The 16982-nt window shown below is 48.7% G+C and overlaps 1 protein-coding gene across 1 annotated transcript in view; it reads left to right on the top strand.

Moving 5' to 3' along the window:
- Positions 1-16982, top strand: part of C3_1H11orf16 (chromosome 3_1 C11orf16 homolog) — a 161223-nt gene that overhangs the window by 81173 nt on the left and 63068 nt on the right. The window contains exons 2-3 of the mRNA XM_078683752.1: positions 7426-7594; positions 16091-16319. Coding sequence (XP_078539878.1) covers positions 7426-7594; positions 16091-16319 — 398 coding nt within the window. The remainder of the gene's footprint in view (positions 1-7425; positions 7595-16090; positions 16320-16982) is intronic.

Genomic DNA, 16982 nt, shown 5'->3' on the forward strand with positions numbered 1-16982 from the left:
TGGCTCATGAATTCAAACTAAAAGAGTTAGAACTCCAGGCCCTGCAACGGGGACTCTTTCCAATTCCAAATGGTGGCAGCGAAACCAGAGAACCAACCAGGGAGTCCAGACCCTACCTGCCTAAGGATATAATTGCCAGCTATAGTCAGGGGGATGACATAGCCAAGTGGCTGGCAGCCTATGAGGTCTCCTTAAGAGCCCATGGGATCCAGGAGAAGCACTGGGGGGGTGGGTTGTATAAGTACATGCCTCCTACTGGTCGGGACACCTTGCTGGCCTTGGAATCGGAGGAGCAGACCAACTACCCCACCATGAAGCTAGCATTGGTCAGGAAGTTTGGGCTTACTCCGGAAAGGTATCGCCAGAAGTTCAGGGGGAGCCACAAGTTAAGCACCCAGAACTGGGTGGACTTCCTTGATTATGCAAGAAAGGCATTGGAGGGCTGGGTAAAGGGCAGTGAGGTGAAGGACTATGAGGGGTTGTATGATCTGTTTTTGAAAGAGCACCTCCTCGAGAAATGTTTTCCCGAGCTGCGCCAACACCTGGTGGACAGCAAGCTGACCAATCCCCGGAAGCTTGCAGAGGAGGCGGACATCTGGGCAAGTACCCGGGTGTCCTCAAAGGGGACTGGAGGGGATTCCCAAAAGGCCGGACAGGGCACCCCTCAGAAGAAGGAGGGGGGAGATAAAAAGAGGGAGTTCTCTAAAGGTCCCCAAAACAATTTCCAAGGAAAGGGAACAGGTTTCACCCCTAAGGTAAACCCGCCCAGAAACGCTAATCCTGGCCAAAGCCAGCAGCCAAGGGTTCTCCACTGTTTTGAGTGTGGTGGTGTTGGACATTATAAGGGAGATGTCAGATGCCCAAAGAGACCACCCCCTCCCACCGGAGGAAAACCACCGGGAGTAGCTAGTGTAGCGCTCGGGGGGGAGTTGCCCTTAGATAAGGGGGGTGAGTGGGCGGGTGTCACCTTAGTGTCCCTGGGAGAGCGGGAGATGGTTCCAAAGATCCAGGTGCCCCCAAATACTACAAAGTATGGGCAGTGGGTCACCATCAATGGCCAGAGAGGGGAGGCTCTGAGAGATACAGGAGCCATTATGACTATGGTGAGAAGTCAACTGGTGTCTCCAGAGCAGGTGGTTCCCAATGTACTCCACCCCGCCGTGATGGCTGACGGCAGAATGGGCCACTATCCAGTGGCTGAGGTTCCCTTTGAGTGGGAGGGGGTTGCAGGTTCACTTCGAGTTGCCGTAAGCCCTGCCGTGCCAGTTGATTGTCTGCTGGGGAATGACATGGAGCACAACACTTGGAGAGAGGTGGAATACCGGACGCACTCTGCGATGCTGGGTACACCTGACTGGGCCTGTGTGAGCACACGGTCTGCGACTACCCGAAGAGGGAGTTCGCCTGGGTTGGAGCCTGGAACAATGGCCCAACCCGCTGCCAAAAAGGGACAGACCCGGAGACAGGAAGAGCCTGCTTCGGCTTCCACGCCCCATGTGACAGATCGGCCACCGGCGGTGGTGGACCAGGAGTCCGTGGAGGGGGGAGTAGACTCTCTGGAGGATTTACCCATCCCTGCTGAGTGGCATGTGGAGGGAGGACCTACCAGAGAGGAATTCTGTAGGGGGCAGAGGGAGTGCCCTACCCTTGAGGGACTGAGGCATCAGGCTGAAGCCCAGGCAGAAGGTGATGCTACGGGACACCACCATATTTACTGGGAGGATGGACTCCTCTACAGTGAACCCAAGGTACCCTTACCTGGCTCATCAAGGGCCTTGGTAGTCCCGCAGCAATACCGAGCCTTTCTGCTGGAATTGGCTCATGCAATACCCTTGGCAGGACACTTAGGCCAGGACAAGACCTTTGCTCGGCTTGTCCTCCACTTTTACTGGCCTCAGATGAAAGTGGCGTCCAACACTTACTGTCGGACATGTGTATCCTGCCAGGCCAGTGGGAAAACAGGGGTGAAGCTGAAAGCTCCCCTGGAACCACTTCCAGTCGTTAGCACCCCCTTTGAAAAGGTGGGCATCGACATTGTAGGGCCATTGGATCCACCAACAACAGCTGGTCACAGGTTTATCCTGGTTCTGGTGGATCATGCCACACGGTATCCAGAGGCCATTCCTCTGAGGACTGTCACTGCACCTGTGGTGGCTAGGGCCCTGATGGGGATCTTTACCCGAGTGGGATTCCCCAAGGAAGTTGTGTCCGACAGGGGGACCAACTTTATGTCAGTTTACATGCGGGCGATGTGGAAGGAGTGTGGAGTGACTTACCGGTTCACCACTCCTTATCACCCCCAGTCGAATGGACTGGTAGAGAGGTTCAATAAGACCCTGAAGGGCATGATAAGAAGTCTGCCTGAGAGCCTACGGAGGAAATGGGACGTCCTCCTGCCCTGTTTGCTGTTTTCCTACCGAGAAGTGCCGCAGAAGGGAGTGGGCTTCAGCCCTTTTGAACTGTTGTACGGGCACCCTGTGCGTGGACCTCTCAGCCTGGTGAAGGATGGATGGGAAAAGTCTCCCAGAAAGCCTCCTCAGGATGTGGTGAGCTACATGCTGGCCTTCCGGAGCCAAATGGCCAAGTTGTGGAAGCAAGCTTCTGACAACTTGGAGGCCAGCCAGGCAGTAATGAAGGAATGGTACGATCACAATGCTCACCCGGTGGAATTGGAGCCTGGCCAGAAAGTGTGGGTGATGGAACCTGGAGAGCTAAGTGCCCTTCAGGATCGTTGGACAGGCCCATTTGAGGTGTTGGAAAAGAAGGGTAAGGCCACTTACTTGGTGGATCTTAAGACCCCTCGACAGCCCCTACGGGTGCTGCATGCCAATCGCCTCAAACCCCACCACGAGAGGCCAGAGGTCATCCTGATGATGGTGACTGATGGTGCCGAGGAAGCAGAAAGCGAGCCTCTCCCTGATCTCTTCTCATCTCAAGAGAAGGATGGGTCGGTGGAGGGAGTGATTCTCTCCCCATCCCTAACTCCTGAGCAGCGAGAGGATTGCCGCCAGGTATTGGAGCAGTACTCTTCGTTGTTCTCCCTTGTCCCGGGAAGAACCCACCTGTGTACCCATGATGTGGACACCGGAGACAGCCCACCAGTGAAGTCAAAGACCTACCGGCTGTCAGACAAGGTGAAGGCTAGCATCCATGGAGAGGTAGCCAAGATGCTTGAGCTAGGAGTGATAGAACCTTCCAACAGCCCTTGGTCCAGTCCGGTGGTGCTAGTGCCAAAAGCCGCCCCACCAGGCACCACACCAGAACTGAGGTTCTGGAGTGGATTACCGAGGACTGAACTCAGTTACAAAGACTGATGCTCATCCGATCCCTAGGGAGGATGAGTTAATTGACCGGCTAGGAGCTGCCCAATACCTAAGTACCTTTGACCTCACTTCAGGGTACTGGCAGATCTCCTTGACAGATGGAGCAAAGGAAAGGTCAGCCTTCTCCACGCCTGAGGGACACTTCCAGTTTTGCGTGATGCCCTTTGGGCTCAAGAATGCCCCTGCCACATTTCAGCGGCTGGTGAATCAGGTCCTCTCTGGAATGGAGAGTTTCTCTGCTGCCTACCTGGATGACATTGCTGTCTTCAGTAGCAGTTGGGAGGACCATTTGCAACATTTGCAAGCAGTTCTCCAGGCCCTGAAACAAGCTGGATTGACCATCAAAGCCAGCAAATGCCAGATTGGGCAAGGGTCGGTTGTGTACCTTGGACACTTGGTGGGTAGGGGGTCAGTGCAGCCCCTGCAGGCAAAGATTGAGGCAATCATGGCCTGGGAACCCCCCAAGACACAGACTGAGGTCCGAGCTTTCCTGGGCCTCACAGGCTACTACCGTCGCTTTGTGAAGGGATATGGCACTATTGTAGCGCCCCTCACAGAGCTCACCTCAAAGAAACAACCTCGACGGGTAGTTTGGACGAAAGCTTGTCAGCAAGCATTTGAGAAACTGAAGCAGGCAATGTGTGCAGCACCGGTCCTGAGGGCCCCAGACTTCACCAAGGAGTTCATTGTCCAGACAGATGCATCAGAACATGGCATTGGGGCAGTGTTATCGCAACTAAATGAAGAGGGCCTGGATCAACCTGTGGTCTTCTTATCCAGAAGACTGCTTCCCCGGGAACAGAAGTGGAGTGCAATTGAGCGGGAAGCTTTTGCGGTGGCGTGGGCTCTGAAGAAGCTGCGGCCATACCTCTTTGGCTCGCACTTCCTGGTTCAGACTGACCACCGACCCCTTCGTTGGCTGATGCAAATGAAGGGGGAGAATCCCAAGCTGTTGAGGTGGTCCATCTCCCTACAGGGAATGGACTTCCGGGTGAAACATCGGCCTGGAGTGGACCACGCCAATGCAGACGGTCTCTCCAGGTATTTCCGCCTTAGTGATGAGGACTCCCAAGGGGTTGGGTAGTTCTCCCAACTTTCAGCTGGGGGGGACGCGTGTTAGACCTGTCTGGCTTTTTGCGTAGTCCCTCCAATTTATTATTTATTTTGTCCCCTTTTTGCCCCCCATACCTTTATTAATTTTTGTGTCCACTAGCTTTTTCTAGGTGTTGGTCAAGGGGATAGGTGTTCTTTCCCCCCCCTCATAGTTTTTCACCTCAGGCCTAGAGGCCTTTTCTGACAGGGAAATAGTTGGAGTCACAAAATGGTGGCTACTAGCTGTCCTAACTGCCAAACCCAGAACCTGTCCCATAGAGTAGAATAGGGCGTTCCAGAACCTTCTGGTCCCTTCTGGACTCCTGAGGGTCAGCCTATAAAAGGCGGAATGCTGGACAGCCATTTTGTCTTGCCAGTGAAGAACAGCTAGAGTGAAGGCTGAGGTCTGGTAGGGGTAGGGTCCTGAAGGGTGGTTTACTCTACTAGGGTTGCCCTCTGTTTAGGCACTTTCCCTCCAGTCCTGTTGTCCTTGCCGAGTTAGTTTTGTCCTGCTGACCCTGGACAGAAAGGAGCCTCCTGTCAGGTGAAGGGGTTAATCCCAGTGGGCTGAGGAGCTGCAAGAATCCCTGCTCTGAGAATTGAACTGGGTGCCCTTCCCTTTCATTTGCCCTAGTCCAGTACAGAGCGCTAGCAGATCTGTGAGGAATACAAAGAACTGGGAGCTTTATACGTGGTAAACCAGCTCTACTTCCCATCTGTAGCGGTGAAAGCAGGTTCTTGTCCTGCGTGTAGCTGAGACCCTTGTTCCCCCCCTTACCGGTGACTGGACCTGCTGAGCGAGGCTGAGTGGGGTGAGAGGGTTAATTGAAGTTCCATTGCTGCCCTGATCCTTTCGTGAGCCGGCTCCTCTGGGGTGTCGACTGCGCTTCTGAGACAGCGCTGACCGAGGAAGTGAGAGGGGAGACTCAGGGTACAGTGGCCAGCGCTACTGCGCATTCTCCCGTTTGACCCGCTAATCTTCCCAGGAGGGGCCTAGGGTCAAGCAGGCCCACTGCGGAGCCACTACCGGCGCCAAGCCGGCAGAGCAGGCTCAGGCGGCGGACCACTACTCCCCGCGCATGCGTTTTGCGCTTCCACGGGTGAGGAAACCCAGTTAGCAGACGGCGAGGGAATCGGATGAGGAGCAGCCGCCGGGCATCAAGCTTCCCGCTCCAGGACGGGAAACGACTGCAACGAGGACCCCTGCTTTCCTAAGGAGGAAGGGAGCGGGCGGTCCGATTAACAGGAGAAGAGCACTTCGGCAAGAGAGGTGCAAACAGGGTGATTTTGTCCCTTGCCTCCGCACTAACGAGGCGGGAGGTCAAGAAACCACGGAACCGAGTGGTGGATTCGGGAGCCTTTCGTCTGTCTCCTTCAATCAGCGGAGACACGGGCTGGAGGGCCCATATCCCCCACGAAACGAAGTAAGGAGAGGTTGAGCAGGGGGGGAAGTCAGAGATTGTGAAGTGTCTCTCACAAGAGCCGAGACTACCGTTTGACTAGACCAGGATCAGGCTGGTGCTGGGGAGCGCCCATCCGGTTCTGAAAAGTAACAGTGGAATATACAACTTTGAAGGTGGAGTGATCTTTCTGATGTAAACCAATAACCTGATTCAAATGTCACTTATGTTGGCTCTAGTGGAAAATCCAGCTGAAAGGGGCTAGAGAAGAGGGAGGCTAATCAAACCTTCTGTGATCTAAAGTGGGGAGGGGAGAGTTAAGGTTTAGGTGTATCAGAAAAGACTAAACCAGTAAAGTGAGGAGTCTAATGTAAAGTACTGTCAATGCTGAGTATTGATATGATTTAACAACTTCAATGGTAATGTGATTTATGTCCTGACAATCTGTAGTGTATTAAGTTGTGATTCTGAAAACAAAAGAGCAGAGATATTATTATTTTTATAAACCAGCACATATTTTTCCAACGTTGGTGTAGTGTCCTTTTTGTGTGTTATTGCGTGGATTTACTGCTGGGTGGTTTGCAACCTTCACACTTTTGCCTCTAGTATTGTGTCTTACCCTAGGCCAGGCTACCCTAGGTGACCTGACATCCCAGGTTCCAACAGTGGTCCTGCAGCAGCAGTTGGGAGTAGGGTGCGTGAGCCGGGGCTCAGGCAAAGCACGAGCGCCTGCACTTATCTTCGGTGCTGCCGGAGTGGAGGAGTTCACCGCTAGGCGGTGCTGCGTGCACAGGCTCGCCGCCGCCCAAACCTGGCCCTGCACGGTGTCCCGAGGCACCAGCGTCCTTTTAATTACATTGTCGTATCGCGCTAAACTACCCACAGGTTTTCGAAAGGACTCCCATCGATGCTTGAAAGAACAAGCAGTGAAATGCAATAGGTCTCGGCTTTGATTAAGTTAAAGCCATTTGCTTTGCTAATGGTATTGTATAGCAAAGCAAATGGCTTTAACTTAATAAAAGGCGAGACCTATTGCATTTTTAATGCTTGTTATGCATATGTCATCTTCCCACTGAATTTCCCCTATTCAATGTCACTGATTAAAATAGTCGTATGTCTCATACAACCTGGAGAGCTGATTTAACAAAGACATTTTTTTTCTAAAATAAAATGCTACGGTGTCTGACGACCTCTTACTATCAGATATTCCCTGCCGGGTCTACCTTAAATCTCAGGTGCTTTTCCCATTCCAGTCTCTTACCACGTCATTTCCTAACATTAGATAAAGTTTTAGACACAACCTGAATTGAGAGGTGATCATTCTAAAACGAATTTAAATTCTGCCCTCGCATGCAACATTTCCTAATAACATACTGCTGTGATGTTAGCAATGAAGCTTCCCAGAGAGCAGATTCCCTTAGTCCTAACGATGAAGTGAACTAGATGTTGGTTAGAACATTTCACACCAGTCTTGGAAAATTGTTGTGCCATATCTTCAGCAGTCACTCTGCCTTTTAGGGTTGACAATGAGAGTGTACTTGCATGACTGTATAATTATTTTATTACAGGAGTTATTTGCATCTAACACTCACACTTTTATTTTCTTTAAGGTGTTCTTGGGTGAGCCATTCCACGTGTTTCCCAGATATAACTTGCAAGAAAACCAACACTCTTGAAAGGTTTTTAGGCTCGGGTCAATTAGCACTGCATACTCCTGTGTTATCAAGAAGAGAGCCTGATGGCTTCTACTACCGTGCAACACTAAAACAGGAGGTAGAGGTAAGTCAAGTGAATGTATCGCTGGTGAAATATAAATATATAACTAAATATCCGACAATGTAGCTCTATTTTTTCTAAAAGAGCTTGGCGAGCTTTAGTATCTATTTTTCATGGCTAGTTTTAAGTATCTGCCCTGAGGGACACAAGTTACAACTTATCCTTTTTTGAGAGCTTTATATAGCGCAAACTCAACCCAAAGGTATAAGAGCGCTTCACAGGAGCATCAGTTGCATTGCTAACAGTGGCGTTGCTAGCACTTTGTCTGCCCATGGCGGTCCCCATGTTTGCCACCTCGCTGCCGGAGCGGAGGGCGGGGATTTGGGTGCTGGCAAGATTTTTCAATTAGCCGCCCCTCAGAGGCTGATTGGAGAGCGGGGGGACAGGTAAAAGTGGACTACCCCCTCCACCCCTTTCTACGCCACTGGTTACTCACCGACAATTTTGTTAAGCACTGGGAGATTAAGTGACTTGCCCAGATTCACAGGATGTTGATCGTCCATGCAGAGATTTGCACCCGATTCGCCAGCTTCGAAGTCGACAGCTCTAGCCCTTATGCCACACCCTCTCCCCTCATCCTCCTTAAAATATACTAATCTTTTATCTAGTTTAGACTTCTCTTTTGTATGGTGGTCACATCTGTTTGCCTCACACTTAAGATGTTGAAGCACTTTTCATTTACCGATATCCTCAACGTTATATATTTTTTTGGACAACCAATTTTATTGAGTTTTGGATGTAAAAACAAACAGCACCATTCAGAGCCACATTGTACATTTTCAGAATAGGGAGAAAACACATCACAGTGACAGCAAGATTGCATAAAGAAATCAATAATAGCTTATCCACATGAATGCGAAGAGCGCACCAAACCATCTCAATCATCGAGTACCCCGACCCATTTACCCCATATGCGGCGAAATTTCTCAAGGCACCACCTGGCTACATATAAAGGCCGCTCCGGCGCAGTGCACCAATCCACCCCCCGGCGCCAGTGTCCTAGAGTGGGAGAAGCAGTGTCCAGCCAATGCGCGCAATGTCCCTCTTGGCGACCACCAATGCTGTGTTGAGGAAGAGCTTCTCAGCCCTGGAGCCATCCAATCCATCGGTGACGCCCAGCAGAACATGGATGGGATCAAGAGGCACCTCCCAGCCCAGGACCCCATCAGCTCTTGCGTTAAAGATTCCCAATATCTCTGAATCACAGCACACAACCAAACCATATGGTAAAAATCTGCGTGGGGGTAGGAGCAGCGGGGGCAGTGGGAGTCAGGCAGGAGCCCAGCGCGGTGGATACGCAAAGGTGTAAGGTATGTGGAGTGCAGGAAGTAGACTTGGACCAGGCGGAGTCTCCCCGATACCGCAATCATCCTGGGGGCCATCAGGGCGTCCCGCCGATCCTCATCCTCCAGAGCCCCAAGCCAGCCCTCTCACTTCTCGCAGAGTAGAGAAAGGGAATTAGGGGTATTGTTAGTGAGGGAGCGATAGATCTGAGAGACTCTACCCCTCCCCAAATCCCCAGTTAGAATTTGCGCCTCGGGTGGGCTATATTCGGGCAGGGACGTGCCATCTGTAATGTGGGAGTGAAGGGCCTGGCGCAATTGCAAATATCGAAAGAATTGAGAGGGATGGAGGGAGTGTCTGGTCTGCAAGTCTTGAAAGGATCAGATGTGAGTACCACTCCAGACGTCGCCCAACAAGGTTACCTCAATGAGATCCCACTGGCGAAACCCTGACAGGGAAGCGACTTCGCGAAGCCTAGTGCCACACCACAAGGGAGTGTAGGGAGTCAGCCTGCCTGCCCATTGAGTATGACGAAGTGATGCATGCCAAGCCTGGAATACGCCGCATGTGACCTCGGGAAGAGCTCGGGGAATCGTGGTCCCATAAAGGATCCCCTGGATAGATGAGAAGCCCAAGATGTGAAGTTCCAAGTGATACACCGGGTCGGACCAGCCGCCATTGAACCAGTCATGAATCTTGAGGAGACGAGTTGCTAAGTAGTAGAGGTAGAGGTTCTTCATTCCGAGACTTCCGTCAAAAGGTGGGATTCGGCATTGGGCCAGGGCCAGCCTGGACCTCCGACCCCCCCAAAGGAATTTAGTTGCCATGCCGTCCAAATCCCGGAACCAAGATCTGGCAAAGGAGAGGTGAGCGTTCTGGAGCATGTACAAAAAACGGGGCAAGATCATAATTTTGTAGAGGGCTGAGAGGCAACGTGCGCCATTTAACTAGGTCGGCGCGGACCCGCCTAACCAGCGGGGTCACATTGAGTTACTATGCACGGTCAGGGACAAGGGAGACCCAGGTCCCCAAATACTTGAAAGACAGCCGCCGAAGCGGAATCGACGACTGCCAGTCAAAACACTTGCGTGATAAGTGTAAGGGGACAAGGAAGGACTTGGCCGGGTTAAGCCGCAAGCCGGAGGCCCGTTCAAAAGTAGCTAATGCCCGAAGGCAGTGAGGTCCCGATCGGGCTGGATTCGCCAGGAACAGCAACACATCATCCGCGTATAACACAATCTTATCCTCCGCTAGGCCGGGCCACCTCCAGCCAGTCAAGGAATGGTCACTGCAGACAAGGCACGCGAACGGCTCCATTGCCAGAGCGAAAAGGATCGGGGAGAGAGAGGGGGCATCCCTGCCGCGTACCCCGTCCAATGGGGAAGGGGCGGGATAGAGAGCAGTTGACGAGGACCTGTGCCCGAGGACGGTGATAGAGTAGCCTCACCAAGTGATAGAAATGAGTGCCAAAGCCCATCTGTCCCAACACTGCATCCAAGTAGCTTCAGTCAACGGAGTCGAAGGCCTTCTCAAAATCAATAAGGAGAAGTGACAAGTATGGAGTAAGCAGGTGTCGGTTCTCAAGGGCAAGGTGAAGACGTCGGAGACAGTGTCCAGTCCCTTGGAGAGGCATGAATCTGCATTGGTCAGGGTGGACAAGCTGGCCTAAATGCGGCTGTATGCGATTGGCCAGTATGGAAGCGAAAATCTTGAGTTCTGTATTAATGAACGAAATGGAACGATAGTCAGAGCAGCACTTCCAGGGGGGCTGGGACTTAGGGATCACTACGATAGTAGCGAGATCCATCTCTGGCTGGAATGAGCCACACTCCGCTGCTTCCTTTTACATCGCCACAAGTGGTGGAAGCAGGGTATCACAAAAGGACGAATAAAACTCCGGGGGGAGACCGTCCGGCCCAGCAGTCTTACCAGCCGTCAGGCGCGAAATGCGCCCGACCCCTACTCAGGGTTGAGAGGAAGGTCCAGCGCGGCGCATCAGAGTCGTTAAGACGTGGAAGAGAGAACTCTTCCCGTTGGAGGAGGTCAGAGAGAGAAAGAGCAGGTGAACGCGCCGAGTAAAGGGCAGCGTAGTAGGAGGCAAAGCATTGGGCAACCGCTACCGGGGCACGGTGAAGCGTTCCATCTGCGTCTGTCATCTCGGGTATGATACGGTTGGCCATAGGGTAGGTGGCGAGGCGTCGAGGAGCTTCCCATTTTTGTCTCCCCAGCCATACACTCGGGCTACGGACAAACGCCAAATAAGCTTGGCAGCTTCCAGAGAGGTCTGTCTCATTTCGTCTCATAGGAACGCCAGTCTCCGTTCCTGGGCATCGGATCTATCGTGGGGGTTCAGCGCCTCAAGTAGAGCGTCCTGGTCTCCAAACGTGTGAGCTGGGAGTCACGCACCGCGCAAGTGAGTTTCAACTGGCCCTTGGCGAACCCCCTAATGGTGGCCTTACCAGCCTCCCAAAGGGTGTGAGAGGAGGACACCGAGCCTTGGTTAATTGTGGAGAGTTCAGCACCAACACTGTCCCAGAACTTCTCGTCCTCTCAACGTTATATTTTTTCGTTTTTTACACAATTTGTCTTAAAGGAAGGCACTCAAGCTTAATCTGGTAGTTTCATTTGTAACACATACACTATCAGTCTTTCGACTTTATTGATAGCTTGAACACTGAGTTTTGTTGGTATATGAGTTCATATAATAAAATGAAAGACATTTTATACACATGTGAATCGGTGCTAATGTGTATGTGACTCTGACTATGTTAATGTAATACTATATACAAGAATGAATTGCATATGGTGTATGCTAACAAGTCATAACCCTGAAGAAGCTAATTACTATTCGCCAACCACTTGGCTATGTTTTTTTGTGGATAAATGTCTCTTCCTTTGATAAATTTATAGAGCATGATTCCCAAAGTAGTAAACCCACAATGTACACACACTTGCATGAGTAAAATTACTACTTTTTGAGTTTCACACATTTTCTCAGGAATAAACACGGAGAACTACCTCATATGCGGGTTTTCAGCTAATTCCTGGAAGGTCATGCAATATTCCCAGTTGCATCCTATTCCCACTTTATGGAGTTCTCCATAGCAGAGAATTCAGCTCAGGGGAAAAGGGATCCCATTTACAAATGCATTTTGGTCTGCTGGGAAAATAATTTCACTCTGGAGGAACCCCTTTCCCTACATCCCCAGCAAATCTAGAGTTAATCCATTCTCCTTCCCCCCCTGGAAACAGAGGTACACCAGCCCTTGGTTGCAGTAAAAATTCCACCTTTTTCTGCATGGAAAGGGGGATAAGGGTAATTTGTGAATGCTGACAAACTGCCAGGTGTGTGGGTATTCATAACCTTCCAGGGTAAACCATCCCCAAACAACCACTTTCCCATGCCCTGAGTGGGATTTATCAGTGCAGGGAGGTCTACACTCGTGGCAGAGATCTCCGCAAATGTAAATATAATTCTATTTGCAAATTCCTGGCAAGTCTGAAAAAGGTAGGTTCCTGTAACAACAAAATAAACCTTTGTGAACAGGGTCCAAAATGGTTTAATTAGGTGGTAAAAGGATGAATAATCTAAAATGTGAAAGACGGATTGGAATATATGTTATTATTAGAATTTAAACTGGTTATATACTTGACATTTCACTCTTTCCTGTGTCTTATTGTTAATTCTATCCTTGTTAACAATAGTTAATGTAAATGCTTTATCCTATCATATATTTATCACTTGTTTTCTTTGGTACATTTTGTCTTTGGCCATTGACCATGATATTGTTCTTAATAATAACCCTACCAGCCGGTCTTTGCCCACCATTAATCACCTCCATGCACCAAGGTATTCCTGAGCTCTATCTATCAAGTGAAAAAATGTGGTTCATACTTTCCCAATATATGATTTATAGCCTCCTGTTTTCTCCCAGGGTCTCATTGATTATGTGGGGGCAATGATGTGCACAGGTAGTCTTTTCAATTGCTCTTGAGTTTTTCCTCCCTCCCATACATTCACTTGAAGATCAATGCTTAGCTACACCCGTGGCAACATTATGTGGTGCCAGATGTGAGCCCATACCTCTCCTTCACCCTTCCTTCGAATTTGAAACGTACCCAGGTGTAATTTCAGCAAAGTAAGGAGAATAGGGAAGCAATACGAGAGAAAAACCGTATCCTGCTAAGTGGAATTCGCTTCTTCATAGATGCCTGGATGCATTATATTGTTTACCTTCTAGGGACCAGGCTAGAACATCCATCCAAGGCTGCGGCTCTCAAACTCTGTGCTTGGTGTGCGGCACCCCTGGCTAGCCCTAACGATGCATGGGGGTGCCGCATCACACATATTGGGAACCACTGATCTAAGGTTTCAAATAATGCAATCTTATGGACCTGGTGAAGTGCTTTTTACTTTGTGGTACGTTGCAACTGTGTAGATCCCAGGAAAGACCAGGAGACCATCCCAGTGGAACTGAAACCAGCAACAACAGGGTGGAGCACTGTAGTATAAGAGAGCAAAGCCATACAGCAAACTTTAGAGAGAGAGACGACGTGCTGGAATTCAATAAAGGATAGGATAACAAAATGGAGCAGGATAAAACTAAAAAGGGAGTTGCAGATTGAGGAGGATTATGATGCCTGGCACTTATCTTATATCATTTATTATAATCTTCAGTTCTGCGCCCCTTCAATGGTATTTATAGGATGTTGAGCTACAGATAAATATATATTTTCCTATTTCATCCAATTGAATTCTTCCTGGAGATTTTAGTGTTCTTCTTGATATTTTTTTTCTTTCTGTCCCATTAATCAATATAATTTATTTTTTCAAGCTTTCCTCATCCCTATTTCAAAGTACAAGTGCTTTCCTCTACATGATTACGTCCCATTACCTTGCCCACATTGCTTTCTGTCCTTTAACAGCCTTCTCCCTTTTCTCTATTGTTCTCCAAATTACGTCCCTGCCCCTGTCGATCCCAACTGATTCTGCCCTTCAGATTGTGTTGACTTGACTCACAACCTTGACACATCAAGCACATTGGTCCAGTCACAGACCTGGTCAGAGCACTCCTTTGTCTCGGTCTAGCTTGCAAACCCGGGCTACATTTGAAGAAACCTGCAATCTAGTCAAAACATTCTGAACCCTGATGACCCAGAAGCCTTTCTGGACAACTTGTACCACAACACACCCTCTGATCTAAATGGGCTGTCCCAGCAAAAACAAGAAAACCAAAAATGGGCATTAACCCACCTAACAAATGGTTCAACTGTATTCTTGCAGGTCAGAGTCGTTAAAAGATAAACTTCCCTGTAAAAGATACAGGAAAGGCTACCACAAACGCCAGAACACTACAAAAAAATATGACTATGCAAAAGGTATTTGCAAATCCACAAACCACACAAATGGATTTACCAAGAACTACCTAACCCAGATGCCCTGATGATTACCTGTTGTTCATCACAACATTCTGAAGATCTGCTGGATTCCTTCAAGATTAGCAACATCTGGAACTCTGAACTGAATAACCCTGAAATGACTCACTATCCCCAACCCCATCTTGTTTCAATCAATTTTAACTATCTGCGTAACCGGAGACATCCTGGATTGCCATATAAGACAAAAGCAACTTGTGTGTCCAGGGAACTGTGCCAGCTGATAGTTACTAACTAATTCCTGCCTTATATTATTAGAGATATCACAAACATGATTACTGCTTTACTCAAAAGGGAAGAGGTCACTTGTCCCCTGAAACATGACATCTCTGCCACTCTTTGAAAAACACAATAGACAAAATGATCTTGTCAAAATATTGCCACATCGCTAAGCCACCGTACTCCAGCAAGATTGGTTGGTTTTGTCATGCCGTGCTGTTACGCTACCTGATGTGGAAGGATTTAGGAGAGCATACCCACCCTCTGTTCCACCTCCGGCCTCTCCGTAGATACTAATAGGCTTTGACCAAGACAGAGACAAGGGATGGCAACTTCTGTTCTGTCTTTGTACTCTACACCCTTACTGACTGTGGCACCTGCCTTTCATTCTCAGTGTCTGCTTCGATGACCTGCAGTTGGAGTCTGCAACTGATATCATAAAATAATGAATCTACTGAAGTGGCCCTCATAAACAGTCAGACACTCCAGTGCTTTTCAAGGAATATTTAGTGTTGCACCATGAATTCATTATCAATATCACATCAGAAACCAAGAGAAAGCATGTCTAGTCACCTTCAGCATTCTAGGAATCTAATAGCTAAAGATATTAGCAGGGCACAAAAATAGTGTGAATTAATCCCAAGATGTACAATAGCTATATTATACAAGGGAGCGAGAACTCCTAGGCAGTCACCCCTGCAACCATTTTGGCTCCATCCCGGACAAAACTAGTCCGGCACAAGCTATCCATTGCATAATAGTGCTTTCATATGTCCTTTGATAGGGTGGCCAGAATTTTAACCCCCTGGCTGCGGCCGGAAATCTGTGCCTGTGCGGCACATTCCGATCGCGGGCGTGGTCATGACGGCTCCCGGCCGTCATCAGCACACGCCCACTGTAACTGATGACGACCGGGAGCCGTCATCAGCACCGAAGAGGTTAAAGCAAAAACACGGGACCTTTCACAAAAATAGAAGGACTATAATTTTACGTCATGCGAGCGCACAGAATGACAGCCCTCCTCAGCAGAGAATTACAAAACAAGTAGTAAGAACATACATAAGATGCAATTTTTAAACCCAGTAGCTTGCCTGTGCATTAAATTGCTATCTTGGAACAACTGCTAACTATTCCAGATTTGTAAAACATAAAAAAAACACCTCCCCCTGTTTTTAGTCGACCCTCTCCAAAAACCGGGACTTGAGCTACATTTCTCGAAATCTGCCCGGACAGCTGGAGAAAAACGGGAACCGTCCTGGCAAATCCGGGACTCCTGGTCACCCTACCTTTGAGACATTACGGAAGCTCCCCTCTCATGGCACAAGGTTTATATTTAGGACTTCGAAAGATAAATGATGCAGCTCTAACTTAGATTACATCTGAAGAATTCTGCTCAGAGACAGACCCTGCAAATAGAATCAGTCATTATACTTTTTGCACATTCCATTTCATTTGAGCCCATGAACTATTTGGACATGAAAATCATGTGTTTATGAATGAAGGGTAAATTCAACAATAAGCATGTCAAAATTAACAAAGTTTCTTTTTTTTCTTAAAAAGGGGGAAACAGGAATGTTCCTGGTTGAGTTTTACAAACAAAGCACCGTTGGTGAGAAATATCAAACATTTCTGCAAACGACGGCAATTGATGACGTCATTGACTACTCCAATGCCATCCAACATTGCATCGTCCCTGGTGATAAAGTGCTGGCTCCCTGGGAAGAGGAACTCATAAGATATGGACCTGGGACTGTCACACAGGGCATTGAGACAAGGGATCCCATAAGAGGTATGAGGAATAAGAAACAACATTCAATTTGCTTTTATATTCCCACAAGTCCATCACATGCTTACCTTCAGTTTTAAGCAAAGACACGTATTGTTGCTGAAGAATGACATCTGAGCAAAGTATGATAAAACTTCTTTGTAAATGGAAACCTGTTTTGCCTCTCAAATCCAGCTGTGTGTTTGAGTGTATTCCTCTAATCTGTAAAATAATGTGGAAAGGGACACGATGTGTGCAGCCATATATTAGACTAGATGAACCAAACACCGGCAGAAATTAGAACAGCCATTAAGTCTTTGGCAGCTGGTAAAGCTACAGGAGAATACTCGATTCCTTTAGAATTATTTAAAGCTTGCATGGAAGAATTGATACCGCTATTAGCTAAGGTTATTCAAGCTATTGGGAACGGGGAACAAGCACCAAAGTCTTGGAATTCGACTCAAATTATTTATTTATTTTTAAAAGGCAAACCGGCTCATGAAAGAGGGTCCTATAGACCTATATCACTTATAAACAGTGATGCTAAAATATTTGCAAAGATATTAGCAACTAGACTGGCACCATTAATGTCACAAATGGTATCGTCCCAGCAACACGGGTTTATCCCTAAGAGGGACACTACGGCACATATTAATATGGCCATTACGGCTTTTGATGTCGTGCGGA

Source organism: Lissotriton helveticus, chromosome 3_1, assembly GCF_964261635.1.
Source record: "Lissotriton helveticus chromosome 3_1, aLisHel1.1, whole genome shotgun sequence".
NCBI lineage: Eukaryota > Metazoa > Chordata > Amphibia > Caudata > Salamandridae > Lissotriton > Lissotriton helveticus.